Here is a 27,569-nt window from a genome sequence, read left to right on the forward strand (position 1 = left end):
GGAGGGGGGGGGCTCTGCTCTACGTCGGTGCTTTGCTTCGTTCCCAGAGATCGCTCCATATCAGAAACGATGACTTGGCTTCCATATTTCGAGTTTTCTAGACGCAATAAATACTGCAAATATGACCAGCGATATACCAAAAAACAATAATACTACGACTACCATCATCATCATCGCTCACGCTGATAATCGTTATGCTGCGGCTGCTGCTGTTGGCGTTGACGTTAATATTAAAGTAAAAACTTGTGTGTGTGTGTCGTACACCCCACCTCCACCCGACACACAGCCATAGAATTGTATCGGCAATTGTAAAAATGTGTGCGGATCTCTCTGCAAACACTACCGTTGCTTCTTCTTGGTTCTTTCGGTAAAGTAACGTTGAATGGAAATAATAAAATAAAAAAATAAAACATAATAATTTTATTATGTTTTATTTTTATTGCTGCTGCTGCCTGCCGCTGCTACCGTGTTGTTTGTGTTGTGTTTGTTGTTGTTGTTCCTGGACATCTGTGAAAAATAACTTCACAGCTCATCGGATTCCTCCAGTGTTTATAAAAATTCTGAATATGATTCTGTGGCTGAGGCGGTAATCATTTGGGCGCGTTTGTTCGTCACGTGACAACTTATATGACAGGGTTCTTCAAATTTTTTTTAACACTTCTGAGAATTTGCAACAATGCGACATGAAATGTGACTCCGGGCTCTGGAAACCACATGGAGAAGATTCCAGGCCACGCGTTGACAACGATGGCGAACAAGTGGGAGACTCGTTCACTTTTTGAGGCTATTAACATTACATTTGTTATCACGTCACAGTGTATTATTATTTTTATTATCCGTTATTTTTGCATAAAAAAACGATAGTCCCATGTGAGTGTTAACATTTTTTTGAAACACCCTGTAATTGTACGTGTCGGGTGGTGGAGGGATGTACAACACACACATTTAGTTCAGGGGATCTGACCCCCGAACAGAAATAAGTTACGAATTGTTGCTGTTGACACAAAACTGATTTTGCAAACGCAAATTAAATGAGCGCTTTGAACGCAGACTCCAAACTTTGCTTGCAGGGAAGGCGCGCCGGCAGATCTGCCTGCACATGCACGGCCACGTTAGTTAATCCACTGCTGGATGAGGGCCTCACCGCGCAGGTCAGCGCGTGTCGGTGAAGGGCGGGGAGCATAGACGTGGGAGCACAGTGCAGTATAGCACGACTCCACTGCCACACACAGCGGTCGCCACGCAGCAGTCTACGGCACATGTAAGGTGTGGTCGCCCATCCAAACAATAGCCAGGCTTAACTTCGCTTAGCCCAGGGGTGGAGAATGTCCGGCCCGCGGGCCGTGTAAGGCCCGCAAAATAATTTGGTGTGGCCCTGCCAGGGCAACCGCTGGCGGGACTCGAAATTCAAGAAATCTAGGAGCGAACCTGGAAAAGCAGTTGCGAGTAGCAACATCATCAATACCAGCTAACATCACACGTCTCGCCAAAGAGAAGCAGTTCCAGCCATCGCATTAGGGGCGAGTTAATTAAATGTTTGACCAAATATAACGGGCACATTTTTAAGTTGATCATTTTGCATGGCCCGCGAATGATGTTATAAATATCCAAATGGCCCTTGGCAGAACAAAGGTTCCCCACCCCTGGCTTAGCCCATGGAGACCTAGATCATCCACGCTCTCTGCCGCCGTTCCCACTGCTGGCCTAGAGGCCTAGAGCCCCCGTGCGGGGGAATTCCACATTCTCATGGCGGCGGCCAGTCCATCCATCCACATGACGCAGTCACTGCTGACTTCCCACGAGGTGGTACTAAATGTGTCTACCCCGTACACACGGCGGCGACGACGATGATGATGGCAGACCACAGCTTCACCCGCGCTGGATGTAAATAACACTAATACACTGACAGCCCTTTCTCAATCCACTGCTGGATGAAGGCCTCCCTCCCACGCTGTTGTCGCTCACGGGGATTGATGAGCGTACTTCACCGCGCTGGTCAGTGTGCACTGGAGACAGAAGACAGGGTTGGAGGAGTCGTGGGGGGGGAGGGTGTGGGTACCCGGACTGGTTGAGACATCACTCGCCACTGATGTTAGCCGTGGCCGGGTATCGAACCTCTCTGGTCGCCGGCTTAATAGCGCAGCGTGCTAACCGCCGCGTCACCAGCAGCACACTTGGGACTTGCGATCCAGAGAAGCCGCCGGTTCCGATCAGATCTCCCCGGCGTTAATTCTAGATTTGAAGCTTTCGTGACTGCAAGTATTCATATTCTTAGGTTTTTTTATTTTACTTTTATTAATTTTATTTTTTTTACCTACGTGACTTTACCGAAAAAACCTAAGAATATCTCCCCGGCGTGGCAGGTGCGAAGCCCCAAGGGAAGTAGCCCTCGAAAGTGGCCCGGCCCTCTGCCCCAGCCAGCGGTATTTCAATGCGTTACGCCGGTTTGGCCCGACGAGGCGAGGTTCGCGTTGCGGGTGGGGAGAAGTGTGGGTACTCACACCTACCGGGAGACGTCTGGCCAGCGTGCGTGAAGTAGACCCACAAGTACCCTCCTCTGGAGGTGGGGGCGGGGGGGGGAGGCTCTGTCGGCTCGAGCAGGCAATTGCAGGGGCCGCGCCTTTATTATTGTTTACATTATTATTAATATCACTTTATAGATGTTTTTCTTCCCCCCCACCCCACCCATCTCCCCCCCAACCCTGAAAAAAAATTGAATATTTTTTTAGCGTAAAAAAACACACACACACACACAAAAACCCACAAATTTAAATTAAAACACGAAAACGTCCCGCACGCGGACACGCCACGAGCCACGATCAGCTCCCCCCGCCGGGCAGATCACGTGGTCAACGCCGGCACTCGCCTCGACTCCTCCGCCTCCACGATGGCAACGACCGTCGCCAGCTCGTCGCCCGAATCCCCACGGCCCATCCCGTGCTCATCATCATCAACAATACCATCATCACCATCGTCACCCTCGTCGTCACCGTCGTCGTAGCTATCGTCGTCACGGCGGCTGTCGCTAAGGCAGTGGCGACGGCTGAGCGATGCGGTGGCGGCGGTGGCGGTGACGGCGTTTGGGCCACCGGCCGCGGCCACCGTGGCGGCTCCTCCGCTCGGCGTCACCGTCGGCGCCGTCGCGGGCCCCTCCGGAGCTTTCGGGGCCCCTCCGTTGACGAGCGGCTGCTGCTGCTGCTGCTGGTGCCTCTCGCCCCTCGGCCCCAGCGACAGCGACGAGGTGGAGCACGGTGAGCGATCGGCGGCGGCGGCGGCGACGACCGAGGGCGCCGCGTCCGTCGTCTCTTGATCGGGCTCGAAGCCGCTGAGCCGTCGGCGTCGAGCCGCGTCGCCCCCGAGGCCGGAGCCGCGTCCGACGCCGCCACCGCCGGAACTGCGAGAGCCGCGGGAGCCGCGGGAGCCGGCCCAGCGGCCGCAGAGCCGCCGGCACAGCGACTTGCGGCAGAAGATGTATATCCAGGGGTCGAGGATGGGCGTGATGGTGTACATGCGCAGGCCCAGCAGGTCGAGGGCCTCGTTGGCCGGAGCGCCGCTCGCGTTGATGAAGGCGCGGATCTGGTAGGAGGCGGGACGGAGACAGACGCGAAATGTGGTGAGCTGGACGACAACAACAACAAGAACACGAGTAATAATTGTACACATCCCATCAGTAACACGGACTTTCCTGCGGAGTGAGTCATTTCAAGTCTGGACCAGTTTCGACGCTCCAGTGTCTCATCAGCAGCAGCTGGAGAGTCAGGATTGCTTGGCTCTATCAATGCTGGAGGAAGAGTCGGGATAGTAGTAGGAGGAGTTGGATTAGCAAGAGTAGGAGGAGTAGAAACAGTAAGAAGAGGAGTAGGAAGAGGAAGAAGAGGAGCTACATCATGGGCCCTCCTTTGCCGGCACACAAATATGAGGATAGGGTTTTCCCCTTTTTTCTGGCAACAAAACAGCTGTGTTAAGGTGTTAAAACACCAAACTGAAACCTTTTACAAGGAATCATGTTACTGCATTAACCACAATGCTTGTGGTCAGAATGCAAACAAAAAAACATACTCTGATACAATATGCATTCTCCTTGAAACTGATTGGTCCACACCAGAGACAGCTTTCTTTTGAGCCTCGTCTCAAAGTGGTGTTAGATCAGAGGACGCCAAAAGGCGTTTTGGCGTCCTATGATCTAACACCGTGTAAAAGGTTTCAGTTTGGTGTTGTAACATCATATCCCCTCCCTTTGATGCTGCTAATCCTGCATAATGCACGGGCATAAGTAATACTAATCACATACCTGCATTTCCCATAAATAGGCTAAATTCCTCTTGATATGCAAATTTCTTTGTCAAGGCGCTCTTCCCCCTCCAACCCAGCTTAAATATACGCTGCCAAGCCTGGTGGTGCTCATTCAGACGCTGTCTTTCTGACAGACCTGTTCTTCACCTGAGGATGGCTGCTTGCGTTGTAGCCGAAACTTCGTGAGAATTATGTTTAATTTTTATTATTTTATTATTTCCATTCTACGTGACTTTACCGAAAGAACCAAGAAGAAGATCTTAACACAGCTGTTTTGTTGCCAGACAACGGGGAAAAACCTATTCGGAAGAGTAGGCCAAGAGGAGGGAGGCTCCCTCTCTCTCTCGAGCTCCCTCTGGTGGAGGTTCCTTCCGCCGGCAGTGGCACGAGGAGGGCAACTGCAGGGGCTGCACCTTCACCTCCACTGCAGACAGCAGTGGCCGTGCTCTGACGAGGACGCACGAGCGAAACGAGATTTTTTTTTTGTTTTGCAAAAAGTAAAAACTTTAAAAGTAAAACTTAACAAACAAAAAAATAAGCCAATAAAAAAAAACAAATCTCTCAACCCCGCACGCACGCACGCCTAGAGAAATACCCAGCACTTCCTCTTCTCTCAGCCTCCAAGTGCGGAAATTCCATTTCGCAAACCAGAATAGTGGCTACTTTATTATTATTACGGTGTGCGTGTTACGGGGGGGGGGGGGGGGGGTTAAGGAAGAGTTCCCTGGCAGCCTCCAACACAATGCGAGAGCCCTGGTTTCCTTCCACACATCACCCCCCCCCCAAGCCTTTCAATGAAGGAGGTGGGAGGCGGGGGGCGGGGCTAAGATCCAGGCTGCGACATGGATACTGTGCAGGAGAAATGTCGAAATGTGTGCGAGGTAAGTGAGGTACCCCTCGATGCGGCTGCAAAAACCACACGACGATACACAACGCCAAACAGCACGTGCCTGTTACGTGCGCGTCTGTGAGTCTCTATGCACCTCTATGGGTCTCTTTCAGCAGTCTCTCAGCAGGTGAATTGATCTTTACGTGAGTCTGTGAGTTATATGCAGGTCAGTGGGCATCCATGTGAGTCTGTGAGTCTCTAAGCAGGTCAATGAGTCAATGGGTCTCTATGTGAGTCTCTAAGCAGGTCAGTGGGTCTCCATGTGAGTCTGTGGGTCTATAAGCAGGTCAATGGGTCTCTATGTGAGTCAGTGAGTCTCTAAGCAGGTCAATGGGCCTCTATGTGAGTCTGTGAGTCTCTAAGCAGGTCAGTGGGTCTCCATGTGAGTCTGTGGGTCTCTAAGCAGGTCAGTGGGTCTCCATGTGAGTCTGTGAGTCTCTATGCAGGTCAGTGGGTCTATGTGAGTCAGTGAGTCTCTCAGCAGGTCAATGGGTCTCCATGTGAGTCTGTGGGTCTCTAAGCAGGTCAGTGGGTCTCCATGTGAGTCTGTGGGTCTCTAAGCAGGTCAGTGGGTCTCTATGTGAGTCTGTGAGTCTCTAAGCAGGTCAGTGGGTCTATGTGAGTCAGTGAGTCTCTCAGCAGGTCAATGGGTCTCCATGTGAGTCTGTGGGTCTCTAAGCAGGTCAATGGGTCTCTACGTGATTCTCTAAGCAGGTCAATGGGTCTCTATGTGAGTCAGTGAGTCTCTACGTGAGTCCAAGGGCGTCTCTGTGAGTCCACGAGCCTCTTTGAAATTCATCGGCGACTGTGCCGAGATTCCCAACTCGCACTGCACCGAGGACCCCGGTTCCAACCGTTCATGTGCAGCCTGGAATCCAGATTCGAGCCCAAGATTTTTCAGCAGTCCCGACTCTGCAATTACACCTCCCACAACACCCCCACCCCCCCCTTCCACATCCCTCCCCTCCTCCTGAACCCCGAATCACCCCGGCGCCCCCACAGCTCCGAAGGGATTTCATGGCGGCGCTGACCCCGGTGTCGCTATCGTCGCCTAACGAGCGGAGCGGGCGAGCAAGCGGGACGAGGAGTGAGCGATTGAGCCGGTGACGAGGAGGGAGGAGGAGGAGGGAGGGAGGAGGGAGGGAGAGAGGTAATGGTGCGGAAACTCTTGATGCGACCTCGCGGGAGCGAAGGGCGAATCGGGGAGCTCTCGGGCAAAGATTCGCATCCAGCACCGCCGTGTTTATAGATCTCTTGTTTCTACGCTTCGGTGCCTATTTATTTTGCTTTCTCAAAATAATTGAGCCGGCACAAAATGTAAAAAAGAACTCCATTATTCGTCGCATTATTATTATTGTTGCTACATGGTTTTTTTTTTCTCTTTGCAGTGGGCGCAACCTTGAATACCCTTTTCATCACGGGCAGGCGAGTGTTGCAGATGTAATCAGGAAGAGCGGGGGGGGGGGCTGTGATGGGGGGGGGGGCTGTGATGGGGGGGGAAGGGGGAAGGGGGAGGGGTGGGGGCGGGGGGATTGAGACGCGTGGTGTGCAGGATGGAGGAGCAGGAGGATGGGGTCGGCAACTTGGGAGGTTGGGACTAGGAGGAGGTGATGGGTGGGACGCGTGGTGTGCGGTGCAGAGGAGGAGCAGGTCAGGTCGCCAAGCTCGGCCGCAGAGAGGCCCCCAGTGGGCGACCAAGCAGAGGAGGAGACACGGAGGCGGCGCTGGAAGGACGTGTCAGCATGGACACGCAATGTGAAGCATTCGATGGTCACGTATCGTGTGGAGTCAAAATCGGCTTTGATCAATCATCGTTACATATACATTTTATATATCTAGATAAAACCACGGGTGGATTAGTGGCACAACGACCAGCACACTGCCATGTGGGTCGGTGCATTGACGACACACGTGACTGCACAGTCACGGACCCGCCACCACTGCCACCACCACCACAACAGCCTCCACTACTTCTCGGACCGCATCCGTGAACATAAAGCTGACCTGAAACACGGTAGGACAAACACCTCAGCCGTGGCAGATCACTGTTACAACTCAGTGGGCTCACATGATATCGACTTCTCCAAGACAGAGGTTCTCTGCAAGCCATCTGGCTATCATGAGAGATTCGTTCATGAGGCGATCCACATATACAAACACAGAGACAATTTTAACCGAGAAGATGGATTCTGGCTCAGCAATCATTGGAAGGACGTAATAAACCATTTCGATACACATTAGGGTGTGTAGAATAATACATAGTGTTATATTAAATGTATAAGATATAGGTTGGTTTACAGCAATACAGTATATAATTTAATGTTGGGTTTATCTATGGCAGTATATAGTACGGTATATGCTCGTGTGATATAAGAGAATAAGGTTTAGATGGAAGCATATTATAGAATTTTTACGAGGTAGAATTGTAATGTATTACTTGCTGTTAGTAACTCAGCTTATTATAGAGTATAGTAAGTATACTGATGGTGCGATGCAGTTCATACTTTAGTTTTTTATGTAGTTTATACTTTAGTTTTCTACGTGGTTGTTGAGTAACTGCAGCTACATATCATTAACATTCCTTTCCTTTGTTACTGCTAATCCCTGCACCCCCCCTTGGTTGCTGCTGATCCTGCATAATGCATGGGCATAATATGACTTTGACACCCCCCCGCCCAACGCCTACGCATTTTCCATGAATATGCTAAATTCCTCTTCACATGCACATTCTTTTTGTTAAGGCGCTCTTCAACCCCCAATGCAGCTTATATATAAGCTCCTAGTTTGGTAGTGTCTCATTCTTCACCTGAAGACGGCTGCTTGCGTTGTAGCCGAAACGTCGTGAGAATTGTTTTATTATGTTTTATTTTTTTATTATTTTATTACTTCCCTTCTACGTGACTTTACCGAAAGAAACAAGAAGATGAATCCCTGCAGTCACGAACGCTTTAAATCGAAATTTAAGCCTCCACTACTACCACAGCAACCACCACCATGACCGCCACTACTTCAACCAGCCGCATGAACAGCATCAGCAACAGCAGTATGGAGAGCGGCTCTTAGGGTAGACAAGTAATGGAAAGTTCAGAATCGGTGACATCGACGGAATAAATATGAGCAAGAAAGAGAGAGACAGAGAGAGACAGACACACACAGAGAGACACAGAGAGAGAGACAGAGACAGAGCGAGAGAGACAGAGAGAGACTTAGACTTTTAAACAACTTTTATTGCCGCCAGCAGCAAAAGCACTGGAGGCGATTTCGAAATGAAATACACGAAGTCACCAGCAAACAAATGAAAATAAACGCTACAAATCCACGCGCTGTGGCGCTAAAAGCACCGCGCACAACACGAAAGAAAAGTCACGTGGTGGTCATCGCGCACGCCACGGTGACGAGCGAGCGCTTCAGAAGGTGAACACGCAGGCCTCTGAACACTGGAAGCACAGAGCAGCCGTCGGTGTCACCTTCCAGCATCATTTTTCTCATTCTATACACCGCCATCTTCGCCTGAGTACAGGCGAAGTTGGCGAGGTCATGGCGCTTGTTAGCCAGGTAGGGCACCACATATACGAAGCTGCTGTTGTAGAAGGGTACCGCCAGTTTCCTGAAGATGTCCCCCAAAAGGCGGAACATTGGGTTGAGCCGCTGGCAGTGTAAGTACTGGTGGGGCAGATCCTCCCTGGCACCGCAGGAAATGCACAAGTCTGTTACCCCTGGCGAAATTCGCCTGAGCCACACGGCCGATGGCATCGTGCAGTGTGCCAATCTCCACTGGAGGTCAGAGACTGAGAGAGAGACACAGAGAGAGAGAGACAGAGACAGACACACACACACACAGAGACAGACAAAGAGACAGAGAGAAATACGCGCGCCAGCTGGAGTTGTCCCGCATTTGAACGCTGTGAGGAGTGATGAGGAGCAGAGTGGTGGGTGTAGAGATACACGTGGTCCTGTTGACGCTGCCGCTGTATCGTTCTCGTCCGCTCGCTACAATGCGGCCCAGCCTGAGGCCACCGGGGTTTCGGTCGCCCTCCGGATGAGAAGCTCAGCTGTCAAAATAAATAAATGATTAGATGGACGCTAAATACATTATTTATTGCTGCCCTCGCGCGAGAGCGTCTGCGAGCAAGAAGAGTTGTGCTCCTCGTCGCCTCGAGAGGGGAGGAGGATGATGATGACGACGAGGATGATGATGAGGATGAGGAGGATGAGGATGATGAAGATGATGAGCATGATGATGAGGATGATAATGAGGGTGATGATGATCATGATGATGAGGAGGATGATGAAGATGATGAGGATGATGAGGATGATGATGAGGGTGATGATGAGGATTATGAAGATGATGATCATGATGATGAGGATGATGATGAGCATGATGATGATGATCATGATGATGATGAGGATGATGATGATGACGACGACGACGACGACGAGGAGGATGATGATGAGGATGATGAGGATCATGATGAGGATGAGGATGAGGATGATGATGAGGATGATGATGATGAGGATGATGATGAGGATGATGAGGATGATGATGTAATTGAGGATGATGATGATCATGATGAAGAGGATGAGGATGATGATGATCATGATGATGAGGATGATGATGATGAGGATCATGATGATGATGAGGATGATGATGTAATTGAGGATGATGATGATCATGATGATGAGGATCATGATGATGATGATGATCATGATGATGAGGATCATGATGATGATGAGGATCATGATGATGAGGATGATGATGATGAGGATGATGAAGAGGAAGAGATGAGTTCGATTTCGGCTCACGATTAACACCAGTGACGATTATCTGAACCGGTCATGTGCCTCCCCTAGGTCAACTCAGCCTCAAATATCGCCTCAAGGGAGACAAAGGCGGCCGGGCGTGGTGCTGGCCACCCACCCCCTTCGCGTGCCCTTCCGGCCTTCATAAGTGCCACCCGCTAACAGCACTCGCCCCAAACAGTCTCTTACAGGCTATACACGTGGTGGATATTTGTCGTTGTGGCCTTCAAAGGAAAATAAGTACATATACATACAAACACGCACAACAGGCGACGTTTCGGGGGATTGCCCTTCTTCAGTTAGCACGTGCAACGGACATCAGACCTTGGATGATGGAGGAGGAGCGAGAGTGCCCTCATCGATTAGAAGCTCACCCCCACGCGGCCCGCTGAACTCATGCTTTAGAATAAAAAAAAACAACGCCGCGTTTTTTCGATCGAAAGAGCTCACTTCTTTCAAGACGGCTTTGTTGCGCTTAGTTTGGTTGTTCCTCCCCACACAAACACCATCCACGCGCACCTTCGATTGGCACGGTTGCGGAAGAAGTTCAACACCCCTATCCCCTCCCTTTGATGCTGCTAGACCCTGCATAATGCACGGGCATAAGTAGTACTAATCACATACCTGCATTTCCCATGAATATGCCCATAAACATTCTAAATTCCTCTTGATATGCAAATTATTTTGTCAAGGCGCCCTCCCCCCCCCCTTCCAACTCAGCTTACATATACGCTCCTAGCGTGGGGCTGTTTCATTCAAACGCTGTCTCCCCGACAGACCTGGTCTTCACCTGATGACGGCTGCTTGCGTTGTGGCCGTAACGTCGTGAGAATTATTTTATTATGTTTTATTTTATTATTTTCATCGTTTCCATTCTACGTGACTTTAGCGAAAGAACCAAGAAGACACGTGCGTACGTTTGACACGCCTCGCGAATCACAACAACAACTGCAACAACTACAACTCCGGGGAGAGGTGAGTGGAGACATCTCCCCTCCCACCCCATCCCCTCCCCCTACCGAGTGCCGTGCGAATTCACGAGGTTAGCCGGGGGAAGAGCGCTCATGGGGTTAAGGTGACAGGAGTCAGGAGGTCGTGAAAACCGCTCTTCCCTCCTCGTTAACCGGTTCATTAGTCGCGGAGTGCTCGGGGGGGGTGAGGGGTGGGGGCCCGGATCCCCCCACCCCCCACCCCGCCTGATTCCGGGGATTGAGATCCAACACCTGGCCACTGCCTCCGGCGAGCCGAGTTCCTGTCCGAGTGATTCCTGCTGTGAATTTACGCAACAGCGGTTCGTGCTCTCACGTTTTTTTTTCTCTCTCGCGCGCTCTCTCCCTCGCACTTTCTCACTTTCCCTCTCTCTCTTTCAGTTTCTCTGTCTCTCGCTCTCTCTCTCTCATGTACAAGTCTCCCGTAGCCAAACGCTGCGGTGACTTCCAATGGAGGTTGGCACGTTGCCATCGGCCGTGTGGCTCAGCCGAATCTCGCCGGGGGTAACAGACTTGTGCATTTCCTGCGGTGCCAGGGAGGATCTGCCCCACTAGTACTTACACTGCCAGCGGCTCAAACCAATGTTCCGCCTTTTGGGGGACATCTTCAGGAAACTGGGGGTGCCCTTCTACAACAGCTGCTTCGTATATGAGGTGGTGCCTTACCTGGCTAACAAGCGCCATGACCTCGCCAACTTCGCCTGTGCTCAGGCGAAGATGGCGGTGTACAGAACGAGAAAAAATATTCTGCAAGGTGACACTGACGGCTGCTCTGTGCTTCCAGTGTTCAGAGGCCTGCTCAAGGCGCGGCTCCGGCTGGGGCACGCATACCACACACATGTCGCTGATGTGCACGTCTTCTTCGAACGCTGGGGAGCCGGAAAAGCCCCTCTCTGTACCAGCGTGGACGGCACCCTCGTGTTCACCTTCTGAAGCGCTCGCTCGTCACCGTGGCGTGCGCGATGACCACCACCACCACCACGTGGCTTTTTTTTCGTGTTGTGCGCGGTGCTTTTAGCGCCACAGCGCGTGGATTTGTAGCGTTTATTTTAATTTGTTTGCTGGTGACTTTGTGCATTTCATATCGAAATCGCCTCTAGTGCTGTTGCTGCCGGCGGCAATAAAAGTTGTTTAAAAGTCAAAGTCTCTCTCTGTCTCTCTCGTGAGACTCCAGCCGGTGCTACCATCACCTGGGGTGTTGGGTTGTGATGTTGGAAATGCACGCGGCTCGCATTACGCACAGGATACGATCGTCATCACCATCAGCACTGCCATCAGAACCATCGCCGTTAGCATCAGCACCATCACCGCTAGCATCAGCACCATCACTGCTACCATCATCACGACTAACATCATCACCATCACCACTAGCATCAGCACCATCACCGCTAGCATCAGCACCATCAATGCTACCGTCAGCACCATCACCGCTAACATCATCACCATCACCGCTACCATCATCACCATCACCGCTAACATCATCACCATTACTGCTAGCATCATCACCATCAATGCTAAGATCATCACCATCACCACTAGCATCATCACCATCACCGCTGGCATCATCACCATCACCGCTAGCCGATGAACGTCGCTCACAGACAGCATCGCCCGCCCTTTCTCGTTACCCGTCGCCTCTCAGCCTCCGCCACCACCACCACCAACCACCACCATCACCACCAACCACCACCACTAACGACTACCCTGTAAATCGCTTCGATTGACGTCGTTGTGACGTGCTGACCCCGCGTCCCCTACTGGACACGCGTGAAAAAACAAGAGCTTCATAGCTCATCGGATTCCCCCTCCTGCAGTCTAAATCAAGATTCCGACGCTGACGATATTCCTCTCCGCGCCTTTCAGGAACGCATCCCCGACGTTAACCGGGCTACTGCTGTAACCTCAAATGCCCCCCTCGACCCCTCCTCCCTCCCCACCATTCAACTCCCCCCACCCACCCACCACCACCGCCCCCACCCCCACCCCTTAGTCTCCCCCAAAACCCTGAACTTCGTTTTACCTTCCGAGCACCATCACCCGCCCCACATCCTTTCCATGACCCAGCCCCTCCCCTCCGCCCGCCAGCCCCCACCCCCCCTCCCGTCTCTCAGGCCACACATTAAGCCACTCAGAGGTGATTAATGAGGGGGGAGAGAGGCGGGGGGGTGGAGGGGGGTTCGCGTTCCCCCCCTCACCCCTAAGCCCCCTCCCCCCCGCTACTCTCCCGCGCGGGTAACGCGAGGTTTATTTCATTTGCGCAGCTTAAATAAGCGCAGCGGACATCCAGGGTGGGGGGACCGGGGGGGGGGGCTGGGGGGGGGCACGGTGGGGGGGGGCCCTACACCCCTCCCCTTAGCTCTCTCTATTCCATTTGCTCTCTCTCTCACTCGCTCCTTCCTGCTCCCCCCCCTCTCTTTCTCCCACTTCGCTATCTCTCTCATTCTTTTCCTTCATTTCACTCTTCCCCCCATGGCTTTCTCTATCTCTCTCTCCTCTCAAAACATATCCGCTCTCTCCATTATCCTCGCGTCTCTCGCTACCACGGCTTTGCTTCTCTATCTCACTTGGCTGTCTCGCTCATCTCTCTCTCTCCTACACAATTATTCATCGCTCACCTGCGCTCACTCTCTCTCTCCTCTCTGTATCTCCCCAACTCCCATCTCTCTCTGCGCCATCGGCCGTGAGGCTTGGCCAAATCTCCCCAGGGGCACCGAACTCTTGTGCGTGGTCTTCGAAGCCAGGGTAACAAAATCTGGCCCCAACCCAATGTCCCGGCTTGTGATGTGTCCATGTTCAGGAGACTGGCGGTGCCTTTTTACAACAGCAGTTTAAAAAACGGGGGTGTCGTGCCTTACCCGGCTAATAGGCGCCACGATCTCGCCGCGCCCAAGCGAAGACGACAGTATACAAGGGCCAGGAAAGAGACCCTGCGAGGCGACGCTGACGGCTGCTCGAGGCACGGCTCCAGCTGGAGCACGCGCAGCGCCACCCCAGCGCCCCACGCGCTCGTGCATCTTGAGCGGTGGGAGGGGGCCGGCGGAGCCCTCTGCGGCAGCGCAAACGGCGTTCTTAATTTTAACCTTTTTGTTGTTTAACGAGCTCTTTAGTCGCACGTGGCGTGGCGCGACGTGGCGTGACGACGCCGTGTTTGCGTTGCGCGTGCCACGTGGCAGCGTCACGTGTCACGTGACGCGCCACGTGACGCGCAGGCAGCGTTTGTGACGTGCGCGCGTGACGCTGTGCTCGATGTGACTTTGCATCGAAATCGGCTCCAGTGCTTTCGCTGCTGGCAGCAATAAAAGTGGTTTAAAGCTCAACAACTCTCTCTACCTGTTCTCACTTCTCTCTCTCTCTCTGCCACTGACGCCTGCTATGTGCTTCCAGTGTTCAGGGGCCTGCTTAAGGCGCGGCTCCGGCTAGAGCACGCGTACCACACACATGTCGGTGATGTGCACGTCTTCTTCGAATGCTGGGGAGCCGGAAAAGCCCTCTGTTTTCATCTCTCTCCGTATCTCCTACATCTCTCTCCTCTATGCGTCTCATCTTTCTCTCTCCTCATCTCCTGTCCCACTTCACACGCAGGAGTCGGAAACTAACATAGCATGAAGAGCTATTACGTTTTTCGAATTCGGTATAAATATATAAAAAAAAACTCTCAATATAGGGTGCTTATTTTTTTTTAACACTTATATGGGACTATCGTTTTTTATGGAAAAATAACGGATAATTAATAATACACCGTGACGTGATAACAAATGTATGTAGCTTCAAAAAACCATCATTGTCAACGCGTGCCTGGAATCTTCACCAGGTGGTCTCCAGAGCCCAGAGGCAGCGCATTTCTCGTGGTTATTGTTGCAAATTCTCGGAGGTGTTCAAATGTTTTTGAAGCACCCTGTGTTTCAAGAGCCGCAGAATGCACACGTGGGTGAATACGAGACGGCGGTGGTACTCAATAAACAACTGCCACGAAGCGGCAGTCCTTTAAAGAGCCACATGCGGCTCCAGAGCCTGCAGGTAACCCACTCCTTATACTGGTAGGAACCTCCTGGTTACACCAGCCCACAGGGGATTATTGTGTCCGTCCGTGCGTCGTGAATCCAAAAATCGGAGGGGTGGGGCTGGGTGGGGAGGGGAGGGTGGGGAGGGGCTGGGTGGGGAGGGGAGGGTGGGGAGGGGCTGGGTGGGGAGGGTGGGGCTGGGTGGGGAGGGGAGAGTTGGGAGGGGCTGGGTGGGGAGGGTAGGGAGGGGCTGGGAGGGGAGGGTGGGGAGGGGCTGGGTGGGGAGGGTGGGGCTGGGTGGGGAGGGTTGGGAGGGGCTGGGTGGGGAGGGTGGGGAGGGGCTGGATAGAGAGGGTGGGGCTGGGTGGAGGGTGGGAGGGGTGGGGCTGGGTGGGGAGGGGCTGGTCACCCCGTGGTGCCCTTATAAAACTCAACGTTTAACCTACTCACGCCGGCTTGTGCCCGCCCTCACAGTCGGGCATATTTGCGGAATACACCACACCGCCGTTGACCCTGGCCATTGACCGAGCAACCCAACGTTCCTATCAGCTCCCTCCGCAGGAATGTGTTTTCTTGTTCTCTATCTCTCCTTTCCCGCTCTCTCACCTATCTCTCTCATCTATCATCTCCTCTATCCCTCTTTGTATCTCCACTCTCTCTCTCTCTCATCGTCGTCCCGTTTTGCGTATCCATCCCACTCTGCTCTCCACCGCGGTAGTCGACGACGCGCCGGAAAGTATTTGACGCTAAATAGACCCCGCAGTGTTATCCAGGGGCGGACGGACGTGGGAATTCAAACCGCGAACATCTACGAGGCGCGGGGTGAGCGCGGTGCGGGTCGCGGCGGCTCTGGGCTCGAGCAGAAGGAAGGAAGCGAAGTCGCTGTGCGTGGCGTGCGGGAAAGATCTGCCACGTGTTGTTGTTGTTGTTTTTTTTACAGAATCGTAATCAGCATTGTGTTTGTCTCCCGAGTAAAGCCCATTGAGTTTAAGAGGCCGCCTTTGTCTCTCCCGCGGAGCGACGTTTACACACCGTAACCAGGTACTCATTCGAGGCTGAGTCAATCTAGGACACTCCCAGCACCGGTTCAGATCATCGTCACCGGTGTTGGCCGTGAGCGGGAATCGAACCCGGTTTGCAAGGTTCGTAGCGCCGCGCGCTAACCGCCAACACCACCAGAGCTACCACCACCGCTACCACAATCATCACCACCCACCACTGCCACCACCGCCTCCACCACAACCGCCACAACCATCATCGCCACCATCGCCACCATCACCACAACCACCGCTACCATCAGCGCGCCCATTGACCTGAAGGGACAATTTTTCCAAGGACGACTTTGGTCGCAGACAACCCCGGACAGATGTCATCACGGCGGGGTTTGTTATGAACAACTGTGCTTGTTTACTCCGATGAAGTTAAGCACACGCAACACCGGTTGCCAGATCTCGGTTATAAATCAACTCGCGTTGCCAGAACACAGACGCCGATTCCTGGACTTTTTCAGGTCAAACCAGGACAGGTGGCAACCGTGGCTGGTGGTAGGTGGGTGAGTGAGTGGGTGAGTGAGTGGGTGAGTGAGTGGGTGAGTGAGTGGGTGAGTGAGTGGGTGAGTGAATACGTGGGTGAGTGAATACGTGGGTGAGTGAATACGTGGGCGAGTGAGCGAGGGGGTGGGTGAATGAGTGGGTGACATGAGTGAGTGGCTAGATGAACGAGGGAATAATTAAGTGGATGGGTTGGTGAGTGAGTGGGTGGGTAGGTGGGGGAGTGAGTGATGGAGTAACTGAGTGCGTGAATAAGTGGGTGAGTGAGTGAGGGGGTGGATGGGTGAGTGAGTGAGTGAGGGGGTGGGTGGGTGAATGAGTGGGTGGGTACGTGGGTAGGTGGGGGAGTGAGTGGGTGAGTGAGTGGGTGCGTGAATAAGTGGGTGAGTAAGTGAGGGGGTGGGTGAATGAGTGAGTGGGTGGATGATGAGGTGAAATAAGTGAGTGGTTGGGTGAACGGGTGGGTAATTGAGTGAGTGGGTGGGTAGGTGGGCGAGTGAGTGGGTGAGTGACTGGATGCGTGATTAAGTGGGTGACTGAGTGAGGGGGTGGGTGAATGAGTGAATGGGTGGGTGGATGACCGGGTGAAATTTTAGCAAGCTGTTTTGTGAACGAGCGGCTAATTGAGCGAGTGGGTTGGCGAGCGAGTGGTAAGGATCCGCCACCTTTTCCACCGCAGACCAGACCCAGACACATTCTCTCAGCCAAGCACCAGGGTCGTATAATGATCAACACCGCACCGCGGAAAAGTTCCACGGAGCAACACCCGGTTTCTAGATCTCAGTGCGAATCAACTCCTGCTGCCACCAACACACAGACGTCAAATCCAGGTGGTAAGTCGGCAACCCGCGACGCGTCGTAGTGGCGGTGATTTTGACATGTTGGCTTTGACCTGTGTTTGACCCCGGACCTGCCGCTCTCGCCAATCCTTCACACCCCCCTCCCCTCCCACATTGCTCCCCGAGGCTGCGGGGCTTCCAGTGCCGAGGTCGCCAAAGGAAAGTTAAAGAGGCGCACAAATAAACGAGACACGGAGCCTCAACCGAGCGGGCACGAAGTGGGTGGGGGGGGGCTAGGGGCGTGTGGGGGGGGGGCTAGGGGGGTGGGGGGCGGGGGGGGTGTCGAGGAGGCCAGGAAATCGCCCCGCGGTCTCGAGGATGCAAACAGAGGCAACAGAACAACAACAACACAACAACAACAACAGAGAGAGAGAGAGAGAGTGGAGAGGTGAAAGTCGCGGGCGCGGTGAGACCACGCCGAGTGCGTTCCTCATCAGCCTCCATGCCCCCCCTCCCACCCCCCCCCACACACGCCCCTAGACCCCCCCACACGCCCCTAGCCCCCCCGTGCATCTGTTATCCTTCATCCGGCTCATTTCTCAGGTTCCGTGTTCAACAACAACAATCGCGAAACACGTTTTTGAATCATCACGGAGCGACAATGGGAATGATGATGGTGATGATGGGGGAAGAGGAGGATGAGGTGGTTCGTGGTGGCGGTGGTGGACGATGACGATGACCGTTTCTCGTCTCATTGTCGCCCTTCGTGTCGTGGGTTTACAGCCAAGCCGAGCAAGACATGGGATGGACCGAGCATCTCAAAGTAGCGGGGCCATCCTGGACGATGGTAACAGCGTGTCACCGAGACTAACCACCACCACTATCACCACCACTATCACCACCACTATCGCCACCACCACCACCACTGTCACGACCTCCACTACCACCACTAAAGACAAAGACTCTCTCTACAGCCTTAATAGACCTTTGATGTCAGCGAGCACCTGTACAGGAGGCTGACCATTGCTTCTCTCCACTCACTCCTCCTACTCCTACTCTCCTCCTCTCTCGCTGCTGCTCATCTTGAGCCATACCCTCTTCTCTGGGGGGGGGGGGGGGGGGTTGGTGGACACACGTCCGTCCTAACCTCCCCTCCCTCCTCCTTGACTCTCTCTCTACTCCGCTCCACGTGTCCTGTGCGACGGTGTTACGAGGTTGTAGATATTTATTGAGTCGCAGGGGTGCGCGCTTCGGAAAAAAAAAAAACACCGAGCGACCGAAAGGGGGAATCCGTGGAGCCACGAGAAGTCACGATGGAGGTGATGTGGTCCTCGAGGGGACGATGGCCCATGGTCGAGACTGGTAACGGAATAGCAGCCAAAGATGGGGGGGCAGAGAGCGAGAGAAATCAAACGACGCCCCCCCCCCCCCCCCCCGCGGAGATGGAACGACGAGATCACCGGGGTCGCGATCAAACCCACGACCCCACGCACACCAGGCGAGGGAGTTAACATCTCGCCACCGTTGCGATATGTTGATTGCGTTCCCATTCAGCTGTCCCGGCTGCTGAGATGTCCTGCAGGTTGAGATTGGAGCATCGGGTCCTGGTCAGGCCCCCTGTTCGCCCGCGGTCATCTCGCCTTGAGAGATAAATGAGCCATTTGCTCACCACGTGCTTCCATTCATCATGCGTACTTAATGAATGACGCAAGGAAAACACTCACTCATACGCACATGCACACACACGCGCACGCACCCAAGCAGACACACACTCTCATACGCACATGCACACACGCGCACCCAAACAGGCACACACTCTCATACGCACATGCACCCCCACACACACGCACACACACGCACATCCACCCAAACACACACTCTCATAGGCACATGCAAAGATAAAGATCTCCCGTATAACCTTAACAGACTGTTGGGGCAAGTGCTGTTAGCGAGCACCTATGAAGGCCGGAACGGCACGCGAGGGGGTGGGTGGCCAACACCACGTCCGACCGCCTTTGTCTCTCTAGTGGCGATGTTTACACACCGCACCAGCTACTAATTTGAGGTTGAGTCGACCTAGGAGAGGCTCAGGACCGGTTCGCATAATCGTCACTGGGGTTGGCCGTGAGCGGGAATCGAACTTAGGTCGCCAGGATTAAATCGCAGCGTGCTAACCGCTGCACCACCGCTCCTCCATATATACACACACACACCGCGACTCACACGGCTACACACACACGTGTACTCACGGACACACACCCACACCAAAATACTTGTATACACACTGTGACTTTCAGGATTAATCACGCTGTCACGCTTACAAACACACAAGCACACACACGCAGATGCGTGCACACACACACGCGCGTGTATACACTCGCACACATAACCACACAGAGGCTAAAACAATACACACTCACGCAAATACACACGCACACGCAGTCCATTAAAACACTGACAGATGGACAATCACACTCACTCACTCGCACTCGCTCATTCACGTTCAACGCCAAAGGTCCCCCGTGTAGCCTGCTACAGACCGTTGGGGCAAGTGCTGTTAGCGTGTGGCACCTATCCACACGTACAAAGACAAAGATCCCCCGTGTAGCCTGCAACAGACCGTTGGGGCAAGGGCTGTTAGCGAGTGGCACCTATGAATGCCGGCACGGCACACGAGGAAGGATGCGTGGCTAGCACCACGCCCGGCCGCCTTTTTATCCCTTGTGGCGATGATTTAAACATCGCACCAGGTACGAATTTGAGGCTGAGTCGACCTAGGGGGAGGCCCAGGACCGGTGCATACAATCGTTCCTCGCGTCGTGGATGGGTATCGAACTCGTGTCGCCGGATCCGTAGCACAGCACGCGAACCGCTTCGCCACCGCTCCTATTTCACAATCACACGACAGTACACACACACATTCAAATCATACACACACTCGCACAAGTCACACATACACACACGCAAGTGACACACACACACTCATGCCTGAATTCACAGGGTCACACACGCACTGGAGAACATAATGTCAGGCCTTACAAATACACACTCACACACACATTCACACACTCACACACATACATTCACACACACACTCACACACATCCACACACACACTCACACACATTCACACACACACGCATACAAAGACCCTTCCCGTAAAGCCTTCAACAAAATGTTGGGGCAAGTGCTGTGAGCGAGCAGCACCTCTAAAGGTCAGCACGGCACGCGAAGGGGGGCGGGGGGTGTGGTCAGTATCAAGCCCCTCGCACCAGGTACTCATTTGAGGCTGAGTCGACCTAGGGGAGGCCCAGGACTGGATAAAATAATCGTCACTGGTTTGTTGGCGGTGAGCGGGAATCGAACTTGGGTCGCTGGGTTCGTAGTTCAGCGTGCTAACCACTGCAATCCCGTTCCACATTGCACACAAACACACACGCACTCATGCAGACACAAATGTGCCTTGTATACAATTCAATTACATTGCGATATGGGGTCGTATGCCGTAGCGTCTAAATGCGACGCATCATTAGACGCTGTAACACATTGGAGTTTTCAGACCCTAGGGGCAGCAGAGGAGAACGAGCGACCACCCACCGGGCAATGGTCGTCCGCAGCAGAGGCAGGAGAGTGCGTGGAGCGGAGTAGAGTGAGATGAGAGGTAGGAGAGTGCGTGGAGGGGAGTAGAGTGAGATGAGACGGGAGAGGTAGGAGAGTGCGTGGAGGGGAGTAGAGTGAGATGATAGGGGAGAGGTAGGAGAGTGCGTGGAGGGGAGTAGAGTGAGATGGGAGGGGAGAGGCAGGAGAGTGCGTGGAGGGGAGTAGAGTGAGATGAGAGGGGAGAGGTAGGAGAGTGCGTGGAGGGGAGTAGAGTGAGATGGGAGGGGAGAGCCAGGAGAGTGCGTGGAGGGGAGTAGAGTGAGATGATAGGGGAGAGGTAGGAGAGTGCGTGGAGGGGAGTAGAGTGAGATGGGAGGGGAGAGGCAGGAGAGTGCGTGGAGGGGAGTAGAGTGAGATGAGAGGGGAGAGGTAGGAGAGTGCGTGGAAGGGAGTAGAGTGAGATGAGAGGGGAGAGGTAGGAGAGTGCGTGGAGGGGAGTAGAGTGAGATGAGAGAGGAGAGGCAGGAGAGTGCGTGGAGGGGAGTAGAGTGAGATGAGAGGGGAGAGGCAGGAGAGTGCGTGGAGGGGAGTAGAGTGAGATGAGAGGGGATAGGCAGGAGAGTGTGTGGAGGGGAGTAGAGTGAGATGAGAGGGGAGAGGCAGGAGAGTGCGTGGAGGGGAGTAGAGTGAGATGAGAGGGGAGAGGCAGGAGAGTGCGTGGAGGGGAGTAGAGTGAGATGAGAGGGGAGAGGCAAGAGAGTGCGTGGAGGGGAGTAGAGTGAGATGAGAGGGGAGAGGTAGGAGAGTGCGTGGAGGGGAGTTGAGAGAGATGATAGGGGAGAGGCAGGAGAGTGCGTGGAGGGGAGTAGAGTGAGATTAGACGGGAGAGGTAGGAGAGTGTGTGGAGGGGAGTAGAGTGAGATGAGAGAGGAGAGGCAGGAGAGTGCGTGGAGGGGAGTAGAGTGAGATGAGAGGGGAGAGGCAGGAGAGTGCCTGGAGGGGAGTAGAGTGAGATGAGAGGGGAGAGGCAGGAGAGTGCGTGGAGGGGAGTAGAGTGAGATGATAGGGGAGAGGCAGGAGAGTGCGTGGAGGGGAGTAGAGTGAGATTAGACGGGAGAGGTAGGAGAGTGTGTGGAGGGGAGTAGAGTGAGATGAGAGGGGAGAGGCAGGAGAGTGCGTGGAGGGGAGTAGAGTGAAATGAGAGAGGAGAGGCAGGAGAGTGCGTGGAGGGGAGTAGAGAGAGATTAGAAGTAGCCAGGGTTCAGTCTATGACATTTATCCGGGATTGGATTGGGAGCCAGTGGGGGATCGGGTTCTTGGAGCAACTCCCGGCCACCTATGCGAAGGGATTGACATCGGCGTGTAGGGGGTAGGGAATGCCGATGCTACAGGGACCGTTATGGGGATGACTGTTGCTCAATGGCCATCCGTTACCGACAGATGTAGATATTTTAATGCCACCTCTTACAACTCGTGGATGGTGATACTCAAACAATACCTGTACTCTGCAGTGTCAAAATCATGCCAATGTAGGTGACACCCCCCCCATCCATCACCCCCGCCAGTAAGCACCCTCATGCAGGTGTAGTGGTGTTAACTACTCGCTGTTCGCAAACTGTGAGAGAGCAGATCGTAAACAAGGTTGTCCCGCTCAATCAAACGGTCAGGGTCAAATGGGGTAGGGTAGGATCCAAACCCAGATTGGGAAGGACCAATCAGAGGGTCCCACAAGGTGTCCGGGGATTGGACAACCCGGCCACGAACAGGTATAAAAGCCAGAGCGCTGAGAGCTCTGAAAGAGTTCTGCTACACGAAGACCCAAGTCGGCCGAAGACGTCTAGGACCCTGGACCAAGCCCTCCAGCCCTTATCCGGGCTAGGGCTCAGAGTAACCAGTGGTCAGGGAGAGATCCCCTAGGTCCAGCCAGAGGATGTTGGGAGAGCAGGGAGATTAGATAGCCTGCAAGGTCCGGAGGCTTGTACCTTCTGAGGGTAACGGGTGAGGGGACCATATACCCCTTAGTGTGATAGGGACGGTGTATTAAGATAATAAACAGTGTGTGCCATAAAGAAGTGTAGGAGTCCGTCCTTACAACACTACACTGGTACAGAGCTGCTGCTGCTTCTGCCGCATGGAACGATCTGCCAGACACGCGATGATATGGGCCGCCAATCGTTGGTCATTTGAACCCCGAATCATCACTCGCAGGGATGGGGATTGGGTCGAAGTGGTCTGTGGTTGTTTAGAGGGAAAGACTGCGGGAGAGTGACGCGTAGCCCGAAGAGATGAGGTCACACACACACATACACTCACTCACAGTCACACACACACTCACACTTATTAAACATACTGTCAGTGTCACACTACACACGCGCAAGGCGCATAACACGGCACACAGAACACAACACACAGAACACGACACACAGAACACAACACACAGAACACGACACACAGAACACAACACACAGAACACGACACACAGAACACAACACAGAACACAACACAGAACACAACACACAGAACACGACACACAGAACACAACACAGAACACAACACAGAACACAACACACAGAACACGACACACAGAACACAACACAGAACACGACACACAGAACACAACACAGAACACACAGAACACAACACAGAACACAACACAGAACACGACACACAGAACACAACACAGAACACACAGAACATCGCTCTCCACCCTGTTGCTTGCGAACGCAATGTTGCCGTGAAGAGTTCCATGGCCTTTTCATTATACTGTAGAGAGATATATATAATCTACATACAAATTTCACGCATTTACTGAGCGACCTATTGTTTAAATTGGCACGAGGCCTCTGCACGTGTTCTCGCCTAATAAGAACATTTGCCACACGCCCGATGTTGTTTATTTATCCACGACAGTCCTTCTTGAGTGTCAAGACTCGTTTCAGAACGGGGGCCTGCTCCATTGATGATGCTGAGGCCGATTTATATCCATTATTACACCACCAGCACCTACAGTGACGGTTACACGAGGGGGCGGGTGACCAGCACCACACCCGACCGCCTTTGTCTCCCCGGTGCCGAAGTTTACACACCGCACCAGGTACTCATTTGAGGCTGAGTCGACCTAAGGGAGGCCTAGGACCGGCTCAGATAATCGTCACCGGTGTTGGCCGTGAGGGGGAATCGAACTCCTCCTCCTCCTTATCCTCCTCGTCATCATCCTCCAGTGCGCAAACCATTGCGTCACCGCTCCCCACCAGTGACACCACCACATCAGTTACACCACCACCACCACTGCCTCCATCATGCATTTCCCCTGCCACCACCACCACCACCACTGCGACCACCACCACACCCACTCATCTGTCGAGAGGAAGAAACACTCCTCTCGAGAGGAGGAAGAAACACTCCTCTCGAGAGGAGGAAAAAACACTCCTCTCGAGAGGAGTGTTTCTTCTTCCTCTCGAGAGGATAATTTCTTCCTCTCGAGAGGAGCGTTTCTTACTCTTGAGAGGAGTGTTTCTCGGCAGGCAGCGTGGCCGCACGCGGACTCATCCCGCCGACAAACAGACGAGCGGACGAAATGAATGAACGCACGAGGCGGCCAGCGATGATGACGAAGACGATAAGCTAAGGTCGTGTGAATGTCGGAATAGGAATAGAGAGTGGAAGATCGATGTACGCGTGTCTTTGTCTTTGTGTCCATTGTCAGGCGCGTGCTTGCTTGTGTGTATGTGTGTGTACGTGTTGGAAACATTTAGGCTGGCCTGCCTACGATCCACCCTGGGTTTAACCAGGCTGGATTATGTGAGGAGCTCACAAATCCTTGAAAGATCTGGGCAAAGTCCCATCGGTGAGCTCCTCCGGCAGGCAAGGCTGCGTTGGCTGGGTCATGTAGCCCGCATGCCCAGCCACCGCATGCCTAAACAGATTTTGTTCGGCCGGATCGAGGGGGCTAAACGGGCGCGGCACGGACTAGAGAAGAGATGGAGTGATGTGGTACAGGAGGACGTGGAGCTGAGTGGACTTGCCGATGACTGGTACCAGCGGTGTCAAGATCGGCCTCAGTGGAGGAGGCTCGTGAAGGACGCTACTGGGCAGTTGGAGGCAGTCGCCCTCCAACAACAACGGAGGGCGGAGGAGCGACGCTCACAACAACGAGCGGAGCGCCGGGTGGCTAAAGCACAGCAAGTTGGCACAGTAGGGGGCACAGGTGGTGCATCAGCCAGTCATCTCGGTCATCTCGGTCAGTCGACCCGTGGCACCTGGGTCTGCCCCGTGACCTCCTGCCAGCGGGCGTTCGAGACTTCACGTGGCCTCAAGGTGCACTTGGCCTGGCACAATCGTCGTGGTGACGTCACCGCCACTTAGTGGCGAATGGCGGTTGTTGTTGTTGTGTGTATGTGTGTGTATGTGTGTGTATGTGTGTGTACGTGTGTGTGTGTATGTGTGTGTACGTGTGTGTGTGTATGTGTGTGTATGTGTGTACGTGTGTGTGTACGTGTGTGTGTGTACGTGTGTGTATGTGTGTGTACGTGTGTGTACGTGTGTGTATGTAGGTGCGCATGTAGTGATTAGCGCGCTGCACGATGAACCCAGCGACCCGAGTTCGATTCCCGCTCAGGGCCAACACCAGTGACGATTATCTGAATCCGTCCTGGGCCTCCCCTAGGTCCACTCAGCCTCAATTGAGTAGCTTAGACTAACACAGAGACACCGTAGACTCACACGGGGGAGGGGAGAAACCACCCCCCCCCCCTTCGACTCACATGGAGTGCTCATGAGTGACTGACTCTCTCTCGCGATGTAAAATTAAAAAATAAACACGACCGCCGTTTCTGGCCAGCTTCGCGAGACGCCACGGTGACACCGAGACGCCGCTGTACGATTCCACACCGCATTGTGACGGCAATGCGGCTGCTGCTGATGATGTTGGTGACGCTGCTGCTGCTGATGATGTTGATGTTGTTGGTGACGCTGCTGCTGCTGCTGATGTTGTTGGTGACGCTGCCGCTGCTGCTGATGATGATGTTGGTGACGCTGCTGCTGCTGATGATGATGTTGGTGACGCTGCTGCTGCTGATGATGTTGTTGGTGACGCTGCTGCTGCTGATGTTGTTGGTGACGTTGCTGCTGCTGCTGATGATGTTGGTGACGCTGCTGCTGATGATGATGTTGGTGACGCTGCTGCTGATGATGTTGATGACGCTGCTGCTGATGACGCTGCTGCTGCTGATGATGTTGATGACGCTGCTGCTGATGATGTTGATGACGCTGCTGCTGCTGATGATGTTGATGACGCTGCTGCTGCTGATGATGTTGGTGACGCTGCTGCTGATGATGATGTTGGTGACGCTGCTGCTGATGATGTTGATGACGCTGCTGCTGATGATGTTCATCACGCTGCTGCTGCTGATGATGTTGATGACGCTGCTGCTGATGATGTTGGTGACGCTGCTGCTGCTGATGATGTTGATGTTGTTGGTGACGCTGCTGCTGCTGATGTTGTTGGTGACGCTGCCGCTGCTGCTGATGATGATGTTGGTGACGCTGCTGCTGCTGCTGATGATGTTGGTGACGCTGCTGCTGCTGCTGATGATGTTGTTGGTGACGCTGCTGCTGCTGATGATGATGTTGGTGACGCTGCTGCTGATGATGATGTTGGTGACGCTGCTGCTGCTGATGATGTTGGTGACGCTGCTGCTGCTGATGATGTTGATGTTGTTGGTGACGCTGCTGCTGCTGATGTTGTTGGTGACGCTGCCGCTGCTGCTGATGATGATGTTGGTGACGCTGCTGCTGCTGCTGATGATGTTGGTGACGCTGCTGCTGCTGCTGATGATGTTGTTGGTGACGCTGCTGCTGCTGATGATGATGTTGGTGACGCTGCTGCTGATGATGATGTTGGTGACGCTGCTGCTGCTGCTGATGATGTTGGTGACGCTGCTGCTGATGATGATGTTGGTGACGCTGCTGCTGATGATGTTGATGACGCTGCTGCTGATGATGTTGATGACGCTGCTGCTGCTGATGATGTTGATGACGCTGCTGCTGATGATGTTGGTGACGCTGCTGCTGCTGCTGATGTTGGTGACGCTGCTGCTGCTGATGATGTTGTTGGTGACGCTGCTGCTGCTGATGATGTTGTTGGTGACGCTGCTGCTGCTGATGATGTTGATGATGACGTCTGTAAGGCCGCTGATGCACGAGATTAATTTAGTTTGGGTTATTCCGTCTTTTAACTCGCAAAGCCTTGCCTGTTTATTTACCTTCATTAATACAGACAAATATCCCCCCCCCGTATAGCATCAACAGGCTGTAAGGGCAAGTGCTGTTAGCGAGCACCTATGAAGGCCGGCACGGCACACGACGGGGTGGGTGGCCAGCACCATGCACGACCGCCTTTGTATCCCCAGTAGCGATGTTTACTGCACACCACACCAGGGAGTCATTTGAGGTTGAGTCGACCTAGAAGAGGCCCAGGACCCATTCAGATAATCGTCACTGGGTGTTGGTTGTGAGCGGGAATTGAACTCGGGTCGCCGGGTTCGTAGCGCAGCGTAGCACTAACCACTACACTACCGCTCCCTACAAACACAATTTAATCGCATAAAATTGCATAAATATCCCGCATATTCCATCGCATTTTTTAAGAAAACGTGCCGCATAATCAA

The 27,569-nt window shown here is 53.5% G+C and overlaps 1 protein-coding gene across 1 annotated transcript in view; it reads right to left on the reverse strand.

Annotated features, from left to right (window-relative positions):
- Window positions 1–2,837: 2,837 nt before the first annotated feature.
- The window catches only part of LOC133362458 (prostaglandin E2 receptor EP2 subtype-like), a 50,187-nt gene continuing 25,455 nt past the window's right edge, over window positions 2,838–27,569 (reverse strand). The window contains exon 3 of the mRNA XM_061581410.1: window positions 2,838–3,576. Within this exon, the coding sequence (XP_061437394.1) occupies window positions 2,842–3,576 (735 nt within the window). The 3' untranslated portion in view covers window positions 2,838–2,841. The remainder of the gene's footprint in view (window positions 3,577–27,569) is intronic.

Source organism: Lethenteron reissneri, chromosome 8 (genome assembly GCF_015708825.2).
Source record: "Lethenteron reissneri isolate LAM-NWPU_2019-01 chromosome 8, ASM1570882v1, whole genome shotgun sequence".
Taxonomy (NCBI): Eukaryota; Metazoa; Chordata; class Hyperoartia; order Petromyzontiformes; family Petromyzontidae; genus Lethenteron; species Lethenteron reissneri.